Source organism: Chelmon rostratus, chromosome 15, assembly GCF_017976325.1.
Source record: "Chelmon rostratus isolate fCheRos1 chromosome 15, fCheRos1.pri, whole genome shotgun sequence".
In the NCBI taxonomy this organism is placed as follows: Eukaryota; Metazoa; Chordata; class Actinopteri; order Chaetodontiformes; family Chaetodontidae; genus Chelmon; species Chelmon rostratus.
In genome coordinates, this window is record NC_055672.1 from 420001 (window position 1) to 432500 (window position 12500).

A 12500-nucleotide genomic window follows, 5' to 3' on the forward strand; every position below is an offset into this window, starting at 1 on the left:
GGTGGACACTGATGGACGCCTCCCGTCTGCAGGTGAGCGACCAATCAGCAGCTCTTCCTCCTCCCTCCTCCCTCAACTCTGTCAGCGGCTCCCTGTGGGTTTAAAGTCATGATGATCCCACAGGATCCAGATCCAGACCAGCTTGTGTCGGAGCATCTCAGAGTTATTTTGTATCATCATTTTATTGATTGTGTCCATTAGATGATGAAATAAAAGTACAGTTTAATAACGACTCAGTTACTGAAGCTGTGAGACAGGAAGTGACATCATGACATTTCTGCCATGTCAGTGTGATTCTGAGGTTTCTTACTTCTGGACCAGACCCTGGAGGTTTTGGTTTCACTTAGACCCTCTGTGCTCAGTCTGACCATGAGCAGACTCTGTAGCTGTTGTAAAACTGAATGCTATGTTGATGTGCACTTGTTAGCTGATGGTCTGTCACTGTTAGCGCCTCTTTGCTAATGCTGCATTTGTGTTGTGCCTTGCTGGCCTCTCTTGGCCTGACGAGAGCCCTGATACGTTAAGGTTTAACTGCTTATTGTGTCAGCTGACTTTTGCTAACTTGTGAGCCAAGAATAAATTATACTACATTCTACATCCCCCCCCCCCCCCCTCCCCCCCCCCCCCCCCCCCCCCCCCCATCCCCCATACAAATCATTTTGGTTTCATATCCAGCAGCAGAGGTGAACATGAAGAGTTAACATTTCACAGCACCGTGTCTCCACAGGAAAGAATTTTCCACTTACTAATGCTCGTACGCTCCATCCACAGCTGATCCAAACAGGGTCATTACTACATTCAACAGACCGTTTCATCAGAACTGCGGTGCCAGGAAACAGCTCTGGTCAGAGTTAGCTTCCTGTCAGCTGCTGACATTAGGAAACCCTGCAACATGGAACAAACTTAGATCAGTTCGTGCTGTTTATGTCTGAACCTGTGAAATGTTTAGCAGTCTGGTTTACAGCAGCCCCCCACACACTCGCTGCCGTGCATAAGTCATTCAAAAATATAAAATAACAACTGTGAATATCCTGAATCTGCAGCTGCGTCTCAAAATGTTTTCTCTTTCTCCCTTCAGATGAGCTCACCAGCTGTTTGGAGTGTGAGGGTTTGGTTGGAGGACTTTGTGATGACTCGTCTTCCTCTGGTACAGTCCGCCGCTCGTTCTCAGCTCCTCACCCACCCACCCTGGACCCTGTCTCCTCAGTGGCCTCTTGTGACTCCCAGTATAAGTACCTCTGTGACCTGGGGTCCCGAAATGGCAGTGACGTGTACCGCTACCCGAGCCCACTGCATGCCGTGGCCTTCCAGAGCCCCGTCTTCCTCCAGTTGTTGGGTCACGGAGGTCACAGCAGAGATGAGGGGCTTGTAAAAAGCGTTGAGGCTGGTGTTGAAGGACTCAGATCAGAATCTTCCCCTCTGTCTGCTTCTGTTTCAGCTCTTCTTGTACCTATGAGTTCCTCTTGGCCAGCCCCCTGTTCTTCTTCTGCACAAGCTCCTTCTCATAAGCGACTGGACAGCTACATCTACAGTCTCCTGCAGCGGAGGGCCCTACCTGTCAGGACCAGCAGACCCAGGACCAGCATCAGCACTGACCCATCAAAGAGCATCCTGAGGCAGGCAAGTCTCTGTGTGAGGCAGGTGTCTGGTCCCTGCTCTGGGTCTGGCATGGGCTCTCTGAGGGCGTCTGATCTGAAACCCTCCTGGCCAGCTGGAGGAGCATCAGCAGAAAATGCTGCAGTCTCATCTCCTCAGAGGGTGCGGGCTCTGGAAAGTAAATCTGAGGAGCAGGAAACCCAAAATGTTTTCCCTGATGGCAGCGGTGACATGATGCAACATGGCTTCCAGGTGAATAACACCGACCTGGCCCAAAACCAGAAGAGTTCTCCTGCTACAAACGGCATCCAACATGGCTTTTCTCACGCTAACAAGGACGTTAATACGAGCTCTAACAGTCTGCTGAAAAAGAAAAACAAAAGGCTTCTTCCTCCCTCAGCAGTGTCTACTCTGCCTAAAGGCTTCGGGGAGCTGGGCAGTCCCAAAGCTAACTCCACCAAAGAGACCAAGCAGCCATGTTACCCTCCAGACCTGGACCTGCTCCACATTGTCCCACCAGTTGTTAAAACACAATCAGCTTTTTCCAGTAACAGCCCTAAGCCTCTCCAAGCTGGCCAGACAGAGATGGTTGATAAGTCAGTACAGGAGGCAGCCAGTGTAGGTTCTTCCTCCCACAGTCAGGATGAAGCAGGAGGAGGAGGAGGAGGGAGTCACATGGTTAATGGAGAGGACATCCCCAACCAGCGGCAGAACATCAGACTCCGCAAGGGCGACAGCAAGAATGTCAAGACTGTCAAGGTGAAGACAACGAAGATGAGTCAGGCCTCTGAACCCAATGAGTCTATGTCAGAAAGAAGAGGCGATAAATCCCACCGCAGGTCCAGTTCTAAAAAGTCCCGGCTATCGGAAGATGGAGGCTCTGTCCACATTAAAGTCTCCAAGAGAGTGGCCGGTGGTGGCAGTGCACATAGGGTGTCCTCCAGAATCAAGCGCCTCCCTGTATCCATCCCAGAAGGCCGAGTTCTGGACAAACACACCACATCAACGCTAAGCAGTGTGCGATCGGGTGCATCCAGGTACCATCACCATGGAAACCACCACCACAACAGTGGTATCCACCACCATCATGGTCATCATCATCATCACCATGGACGCGAGCAGGTAGGGGTTGTTGCCAAACCAAAGTACAAACGAAATGATTACAGGCGGTTACGGGCAATCATGGAGGCATCGTACGACGAGGCGTTTAGGCGTGCTCAGCGGCGGCAGAAAAAGGAGCTGTTAAGCCATTCTGCAGCCAATGTGTACCTCCCCTGCGATGGGCAGTTGAGCAGCCCCTACTCCTATGTGGCAGGAAGTGACTCGGAGTATTCCGCCGAGTGCGCATCACTCTTTCACTCCACCATCATGGACACAAGTGAGGACGAGAAGTCCAACTACACCACAAACTGCTTTGGAGACAGTGAGTCCGGCGAGGAGGAGTACGTGGAGGAGAGCACTACCACAAGTGATACTGAGGAGAGTGGAGGAGGTGGCGCTGGGGGTGGGACAGGTGGAATGGGCAGAGGGTGGAGTCAGTTAGGGGCAGCTGGGTCCAGGGCAGCGGGTCAGGAAATGTCTCCAGCTCAGGCAGAAGCCTTCATCAAGATCAAGGCCTCTCACAACCTGAAGAAGAAGATCCTTCGTTTCAGGTCAGGTTCTCTCAAACTCATGACCACCGTGTGAGTCAGCACGAGGCGTGACCTGCCGCCACCCTGCCAAACTGAACCAGAGCCATATCTGTTGGGGTGCCTTACCCATGCACTTCTGGTGTACCTGAACTGAAACCGACTTCTTTGCTTTTGTGCTGCATGGTCCACAAATGAAGTGGAAAAAGCACTTCTTTACTCTGACACTTAAACCAAACCCAAACTTCTTTAGCCTGAGAGACAAAGCCGAACCAGTCATCCATCTTTGTTAAAGCATGTGTGACATTCTCCAGGCTGACCCACAACATGAAAACAAAGTGAGAAAAAAAATAGTTTTTCTTGATGTACTAACTCCGTCACATCCCATTTGATCAGGATTGTTTAGTCAGGAGATACTTTTCAAACACAGCCTCCCTCGTTTAGCAGTCAAGTCCACCTGAAAGACGCAGGGTCGTGGTCGTCAGGAGTAGAAATTATCTCAGTGCTCTCACACGTTGTGACTTATGGAAGTTGTCACCTCTGTTGCCTTCTCCTCTTTTATCCTTCAGTACGACGTTTAGATGGTAAAAGGGATCAAGGAGGAATCTTGGTGGTGTACATTTTGTTGTTACTATTCTTGCAGCAGTACTCTCAGTAAGCTACATAAACAACCATATCATGTCAACTTCTGGTTTTCAACGTGGATGTTTGAGGCTCCCTGGTAGCTCACCTGGTAGCTCACCTGGTAGCTCACCTGGTAGCTCACCTGGTAGCTCCTGTGGCCTGGATTTGATTCCGACCCCGAGCCCTTTGCTGCATGTCGTCCCCTCTCCCTCCCCCTGTCCTGTCTCTCAGCACAAGCTGCAGCACATACCACAGCACTTGTCCATGCAACCAAAGTGTATTTCTGCAAATTTCTGGTTCTTATAAGCAGCCAATCAAACAAGCCCCCAGCTTCCATCCTCCTGCCTTCAGGACAAATGCAGAATTAGATGCTTTTTGGAAACTGCTGTTTGTAAAGAGGTGAAGGGTCGATTTGAAGTTCAGGCTTAGCCAATCAAATCACCCTTTTTCACTCCTCTGTCTCTTTCATGGCCACTATGTGCCTCAGCTGACATAAACCCAGCTGTTAGTCAGACCCGAGAGAAGAATGGTGGTCTCCGTCTGCTTCAAACTAAATAATTTGTATGACATGTAGTGTATCCACGTCTGCAGTCGGAGTGTTTCTGTCTGTTGTTGTGTCCACACTTGAAGGCGGGGAAGCCTCCTTAGCCTTGAACAAAAGCCTCCCCTCCTTCAACAAATGATCCAATCAAAATCTCAGACTAACGCCTGAGCAGCAAACTGAGGCTCAGTGTCTTTGTGGTGTGGACCTCACATGTTAACATGAAAAATGACAGAAACAGTTGTGTGAAGAACAGAAAGAGAGCTGAGAGAGAAGTTTGAACCTGCCGACATCCTCCTGTCCACACAGCTGAGCAGTCACTGTGTGAAGAGTCTGACGCATGCTGAGGCCTTTAATGCTTCTACTGGACTCTGGCAGACAGGTTCTTCAGAGAGATCTTCAGGAAGTTCTTCAGGTGGTTCTCAGATGTTTCTTAAGATGTCTCTTGATGTCTCCAGAGGGTTCTTTAGAAGGTTGTCTGGAAGGTGTAGGTTGGGTTGAGGGTTCAGGTTGCATCTCGCTGCAGTCATCTCTTTATTTTCTGCACTTAGAGACTACGAGACAAACTGTCAGCAGGCAGGACGGACGTGGAACCTCGTTGATCTGTTAGTTGTATGTAGCCTTGTTTTGTATTTATTATCACATGAACTTTGCCCTTTGTTGTAGTGCGCTGACACAGCATGCCTAACGTCTGTAAATGCTTCTCTTTTCACTTGACTCCTGATTTTATGTGCTGTTTTTGTTGAAAGCTATTTAAAACCTAATATATTTGCTTGGTGCACATCGGATACAGACATGGTACTGAAAGAACATTTTACATTCGTACACTGAGACTGACGTGTCTTTCTTCACACTTCCACCACTCTTATAACTGACTGATACAGCAGTTAGATGTTTGGGTGAAACACAGACCAACATTTGTTGTTTTTTTCAGACGTTTTTATTTTTCTGTGCTCATCCTGCTTTCACATCAGTAGAACCTGTTTCTCCTCAGCGGCTGAGGCCATTTTTATAAAGTAAATTAAATTTAGTTGGATCATCCAGCAGAACGTTGTCATCATTTTAAAATCACAATGTGTTATTGGTCCTTTACCAGTCTGGTACGACGTGAAATAAAGCCACTGAAAATGGATGTCTGAAAAAATGCAAACAAATCTAGCCTAGCCAACACAGCCAGGTGTCTCACCTCATAATCTAGCCTAGCCAACACAGCCAGGTGTCTCACCTCATAATGTAGCCTAGCCAACACAGCCAGGTGTCTCACCTCATAATGTAGCCTAGCCAACACAGCCAGGTGTCTCACCTCATAATGTAGCCTAGCCAACACAGCCAGGTGTCTCACCTCATGTCAAACAGAGACAGTCCAGTTCGAACTTTAGTTCATCAGTGAAAGGAACAACTGAAATGAAGGCAGACTTTCTGTTTCAGGGTGTGTTTAGCCTAGCTGAGCGCAAGACTGTAAGCAGGTGGAAACAGCTAGCCTGAGTAGCTACAAAACTGCTAGTTCAACCAATATTATATTATGTGTTTTGGTCTGTGTTTACAGCTACATGGTTATTGTTATGGTAGCTACAAACAGTTAGCATATAGACTAAGATACTGTAACAGCTACCTATTAACAGTTAGTATATCAAATGTTATGATAGCTGTTTTTAGCTAACTGGTGTATGATGTTTTAGCCTAGCTTAGCACAAAGACTGGAAGCAGGGGGAAACCAGTGGGCTGCCACATCATGGACCGTCAAAATATTCATAAGTCACTGTTAGTCCAGCTCCGTCAAAAGAGAACATACAGATCTACTTGTTGTAGACATGTTTGCAACAGCAGTTAGCATTGAAGCTCAAACTATTTGAGTGTTCTGTTCTCACGGGTTGTTTTCTCTTCAGCTAGCAGCTAACGTGCTAACAAAAGTTTGCTGATTAGCATCCAAAGCCATGAATTGTTTGTTGTCAGGTCAATCTAAATATCTGAATATCTATAAATAGTCAGAAAACAATTTGTACACGATGGGTACAGTAGCATCTACAGCTAGCTACTCGCCCCTGTTGCTGGTAATGTGTCATTATGTTACATATAAACCATGCGGCAGGTTTTCAGGCTGGCAGTTTCATGCTTCTTGGCTTTGTGCTATGCTAGGTTAACCATGTCCTGATGTCCATCTTGTCATGTGACTCTGAGGATTTCATTAAATGACGGTTTAACATTGAAACTGTGCGTTCGGTTCAGGCTGACAGCTGTTTAAATTGGTCGTTTTCGTCTGTTCTGGTCTGAGTTGACATCTTGCACATATAAATAGCTCCCACGAAGCTTTAAAAAGCCACATAAAGCCTCTTTTCAGCTGTCGGGTGTTGTTTCTATTTCGAGTAGCTGGAAAACTGTTTGTATTAAAAACTTCAGTATTTAACAGCCAAGAGCCTTTAACCAGAAAATCTGTGTTCTGCTTCACAGTGGCTGGATGGTTCCAGTGGTTCCTGTAAATGATGAAGACTGTTCCTCATGTGTGTCTGTATATATACTGTTTGTTTATGCCAACAGGCTACTGGTGCGCAACCTTTTTATGCTTCATTAAATGTCTTTAACGAGAGTGTTTCATTGTGGGTCCATCTGTTTCCTCTGACCTGAAATCCTGAATCCTGACAGCCTGGAGCGGCGAGCGCTTTGTCCCAGTTGGCCTCCACTAATAACCGTCTCAGCCTGATCACAAGATATTTACACTGTTAAGCTGCTTCACACTCCTGACTGTGACCTCTGCAGGAAATCTCTTTCTTCTGATCTCACTGCATTGATTTCTCCACACAGCAGCGTGAAGAAACCGGTCTGAGGAGAAACTGGTCTGAGAAGAAACCAGAAGATACTGGTCTGAGAAGAAACCGGTCTGAGAAGAAACCGCTCTGAGAAGAAACTGGTCTGAGAAGGAACTGGTCTGAGAAGGAACTGGTCTGAGAAGGAACCGGTCTGAGAAGAAACCAGAAGAAACCGCTCTGAGAAGAAACTGGTCTGAGAAGAAACCAGTCTGAGAAGGAACTGGTCTGAGAAGGAACTGGTCTGAGAGTGTGCAGCCATGCTCGCAGCTGTGAGGCTGGATGTCATCGCATCTTGTTGCATCTCAGAGTTTCATCATTTTGTCTCATGTCTCTGTCTTCAATTACAGGTTGTTGTGTCTCTCTCATGTTGTGTCTCTGTCTCGCTGTGTCTCTGTCTCTCACTGTGTCTCTGTCTCGCTGTGTCTCTGTCTCTCTCTCTGTCTCACTCTGTCTCACTGTGTCTCTGTCTCATGTGTCTCTGTCTCACTCTCTGTGTCTCTGTCTCACTGTGTCTCTCTCTCTCTGTGTCTCTGTCTCGCTGTGTCTCTGTCTCATGTTGTGTCTCTGTCTCTCTCTGTCTCGCTGTGTCTCTGTCTCATGTTGTGTCTCTGTCTCTCTCTGTCTCTCACTGTGTCTCTGTCTTTCTCTGTCTCGCTGTGTCTCTGTCTCTCACTGTGTCTCTGTCTCTCTCTGTCTCATGTTGTGTCTCTGTCTCTCTCTGTCTCTCTGTCTCAGTCTGTCTCACAGCTGCAGTAAACATGGAGGTTTTAACATGTTTTATGGCTCACTTTGTTTTCGGAGACGCTTGTTGGCTGTAATTAGTTCGACCACAAATCATCATGTTGATGTTGAGACGGTTCAGAGAGAGTTCAGTCCATCACACACGCACGCACACACACACACACGCACGCATGCACGCACGCACACACACGCACACACACACACGCATGCACACACACACATGCACGCACACACACACACACACACACACGCACGCATGCGCACACGCACACACACACACGCATGCACACACACACGCACGCATGCACACACACACACACACTCTGATGCTCCACCAGATGAAACCTGTTATGTCCCTGAATGGTGTCTTTGTGGATTTTAAGTGAAAGTTGAAGAATTCAATCTGCTGCTCTGATCTGATTGGTCGGATGTCGTCTGATCTGAGACTTCATCAAACAAACCTCTTGACCCAGGGGGATCGCCGTGGAGACAGATGGAGAGACGCCTGAGTGAACGGTTCAGACCGGGTCCACAGAGAAGTTACAGAAAATGAAAGTCTGAACGTGAAACTCACCGAAACCGCGACAGAGTAAAATCCGGTTTCATCCGTGGACTCAGCATCTCTGTCTGCAGGCTGCCATAATGAACATAAAACACCTGACAAGGTGATGTATGTGTTCTCTGCAGGGAGCTGCTGACACTGTGTGTGTGGTGGTCTCTCCTGGGGTTCATTGGGCTCTGTATGAAGCTGCTGCTGCTGCACAGTCCTGCACAGGTGAGTTTTCACTGCGAACAGGTGTAGACGCATTCAAACCGGGACAGGAAACGGTCTGGATTTTGTTGAGCAGTAGCTGGTCCCCCCTCATAGTGAGGGAGTGGAGAGCGTCATGGTTTTTGGTCGGACCGGCTCCTGGACGTAGGCTGGAACGGGAGCCGGTTCAGGGTGTGGAGGAGGCGTCCTGTGGAGAACCTGGGTGGGTTGAAGCAGCTGCGTACAGATGTTTTTATTGTTGTGTTGCAGAGCCGAGCAGATGTGCGCCTCCTCACACGCAGGGTCGGGATCTGCAGCCAGAAACCCGGCGGACTGCTCCTTTAAAGACATCCTGCAAACTTCTGCAGGGACTTCCTGTCTTCAGGTTATTTATTTATTTCACTGCTCACCTGCTGAGAGGCTGCAGTGTGTGTGTGTGTTCAGTGTGTGTGTGTGACAGAGAGTGTGTGTGTGTGTGTGTGTGTTTCAATGTGTGTGTGACAGAGAGCCTGTGTGTGTTTCTATTTGTGTGTCTGTTCAGTGTGTGTCTGTTCAGTGTGTGTGTGTTCAGTGTGTGTGTGTGTGTGATTCAGAGCCATTAGTCATCATCTCTCTGATCATTAACATAATGAGAGTCGACAGCTGAAAGATCTGCTGATAAGAACTGCATCAACACACACACACACACACACTCTGACACACACACACTGAGAAATGACTGATGATAAATAAAAACAAATAAATCCTGTTTCTGATGTGTGTACTCTTCGTCGCAGCTCCTCCTCTGATGATGATGATCTTAGTTAACGTTCGTCCTCGGGGGGGGGGTAATAACCTGAAAAAGCTCTGAAACGTCGTCATTGTTGTTTCATTATACTTGTCATTAAATATTTGAGTATATGTGTCTGAGCTGGACGGTTTGCTCTGAGATGTTTCAGCTTTAATCACAGTTACAACATTTGGAACAAGAAACATGAAGGTCAGTGTTGACCCGATGATGGCAGACGATGGCCACGGTTCATCCTGAGGGGACCATGATCACGTTTCATGTTTCAGTCTGGGCCAGAGTGGAGGACGGACTGACCGCGGGCCAACGAGAAGACAAGCGTCCGAGCTGGACGACGAGCATCGGCGCCGCTGAACCGCATCTGACAGTGGGAACGACCAGAGAGTGATGCTAGCTGCTGTTAGCGTTAGCAAGCCTTCAGATGACATCATCAGACCAATCATCTGTCTCACAGAGGTCATGTGCTTTTAACGAGCAGAGGTCTCTTTAATGACGCCGCCGGAGGACGACCCGAATGCAGCAGCTCTGCGCTGAAGTGTGTGTTTTTCTGCAGGGACACACACACACACAGAAATACACACACTGATACACACACAATAAAATACACATGCACACACACACATATACACATGTAGAAAAACACACATACAATAAAATAGAAATGCACACACACAAATACATGCAAATACACACACACACACACACTGAATCAGGCTGTCAGCTCAGAGGGAACAGAGGAATAAATCACTGCAGTGCTACACACAGGAAATCCTTGAGAGTGCCCTTAGAGACACACACACACACACACACACACACACACACACACACACTCACACCTCCTTCAACACCTTCAGATACAGTAAATCCCTGCTGCCCTTCACACTCAGCTGCAGCTGTGTGTGTGTGTGTGTGTGTGTGTGTGTGTGTGTGTGTGTGTGTGTGTGTGTTTGGTGTTTGTGTGTGTATGTGTGTGAACATAATGAGGAAACGTTTATCTGAGACTCTTCCAGCTCCTGGTTCAGGTTCGATCTGGTCTGATGTGGACTACGGTCTCTGCCGTCTGAAACCTTGACCATCCCTCAGTTTAGAGTGCTGGTCTTCATGCTGGTCTTCTTGCTGGTCTTCTTGCTGGTCTTCTTGCTGGTCTTCTTGCTGGTCTTCATGCTGGTCTTCATGCTGGTAACTGCTCGTGTTTATTCTGTTCTCATGTATTTGTTTAGCACCATGTCAGACTTGGGGTGTTCTGAGGAGACAAACAGTTCTGGTGAAGTTCACTGAAGCTTTAACTCACTCTGGTCTCCTCTGAAGGATAAAACGAGATTTGTTCAGACTCCAGATGAGTTGGAAAACATCCTCCATGAAGCTTTTAACCTTTGACCCCGCTGACCTTCTGCTGTTCAAACTCACACAGCTTTATTTAGACCGTGAACATAAACAGAACATGAGAGGGAACGTGGAGCAGCTGACGGACTGCAGGTCGATACGCCGCAGGAGAGGAGGAAACAACAGCATGTCGGAGCTTTCCTCAGGAAATCAATGAGAAACACACAGACGGCTGCAGCCTCTGCTGCTCTGAGCACAGTTTACCTGCAGGATGTGAAGAAGAAGAGGCAGGAGGAGGAGGAGGAGGAGGAGGAGCGGGTGAGGAAGGAGAAGGGAAAGGATGAGAAGCAAGGAAAGAAGGAGATGACAGGAGGAGGAGGACGCTGGGATTTCCTGCTCATGATGTGGACTTTGAAGCATCCTGGCGAAGGATGAGACAGACGGACATCAGCCTCTGTATCCTTCCACCACATCTGGATCCCAAACATCACATCAAATAGGTCCTGTTTTATAGACTCAGTCCAGTCAAATGTCATTCTTTCATGTTCTTTTGTCTCTCGTTCTGTCACCGTTCAGTGTTTCAGTGAACCTTCACACCTGAGAGTGAATCAAACGTCTCACATCAACAGCACACACATTTCACATTTCTACTTCTGCAGCGTGACATTTACCTGAGAACACACACACACACAGATACACACAGAGAGAGAGAGAGAGAGACACACACACACACATACAGACACACACACACACACACAGAAACACACACACACACACACATACAGAGACACACACACAGAGAGAGAGAGAGAGACACACACATACACACACACACAGAAACACACACACACATACAGAGACACACAGACACACACACACACACAGGCTGCAGGCTACAGAGCACTAACTCGCCCACGCTGCCGCCCACATGAAGCTTCGCTGTATGAACACGTTTGCAGGACTGAACAGACCTCAGTGACACTGAGACGCTTTGATGAAGAGCAGCAGCTAATGGTTGCACACACAGAACGTCTTCATCAGATGAAGAAGTACAGTAATGTCTGCAAACAGGTGGTCTCATCCATCTTTAATTTACAGGTGCACATGTACAGACATGTGTGGACAGATGTGGACTGCTGTTGACTGGTCTGGACAGGCGTGGACAGGTGTAGACAGGTGTGGACAGGCGTGGACAGGCGTGGACAGGTGTGGACAGGTGTAGACAGGCATGGACAGGTGTGGACAGGTGTAGACAGGCATGGACAGGCGTGGACAGGTGTGGACAGGTGTAGACAGGCATGGACAGGTGTGGACAGGTGTAGACAGGCGTAGACAGGTATGTACAGACAGATGTGGACTGTTGTTGACTGGTCTGGACAGGTGTAGACAGGTGTGGACAGGCGTGAACTGGCGTGAACTGGTTTTGTGTCACAGTGAAGGCCGATTATGACAACGCAGTAAATTACGAGTTTTTTCCAGAGCAGTCCATCATGTCAAGTGTTCATCAGCAGGTGGGGTTTGTTCAGTTGTCATGGAGATGGACCTGTTGACATGTACGTTGGTAACAGCTGTTCTGATTCCTCATCATTTCATTTCATCACTCCATTCGCTGATGGAGACCATGTGACACAGCTCAAAGAGACCGAGCTGGTTCCAGTTTGTTGTGTCTGTTTGAGTCGAATCTGAATCAGAAGCAGAGAAGAAG

The 12500-nt window shown here is 47.9% G+C and overlaps 1 protein-coding gene across 2 annotated transcripts in view; it reads left to right on the top strand.

Moving 5' to 3' along the window:
• Positions 1 to 6961, top strand: part of dact1 (dishevelled-binding antagonist of beta-catenin 1) — a 12738-nt gene extending 5777 nt beyond the window's left edge. Inside the window, exons 3-5 of one of the 2 annotated variants that reach the window (XR_006007452.1) lie at positions 1 to 32; positions 1079 to 5683; positions 5723 to 6961. The exon at positions 1 to 32 is cut by the window's left edge and continues 82 nt beyond it. Coding sequence is in view for 1 of the 2 variants with exons in the window: in XM_041954524.1 (XP_041810458.1) it covers positions 1 to 32; positions 1079 to 3282 (2236 nt within the window). In the remaining variant the exon portion in view is untranslated. Of the gene's footprint in view, positions 33 to 1078 lie in introns of both variants that reach the window. The other variant, XM_041954524.1, reaches the window with a different exon arrangement.
• Positions 6962 to 12500: the final 5539 nt, after the last annotated feature.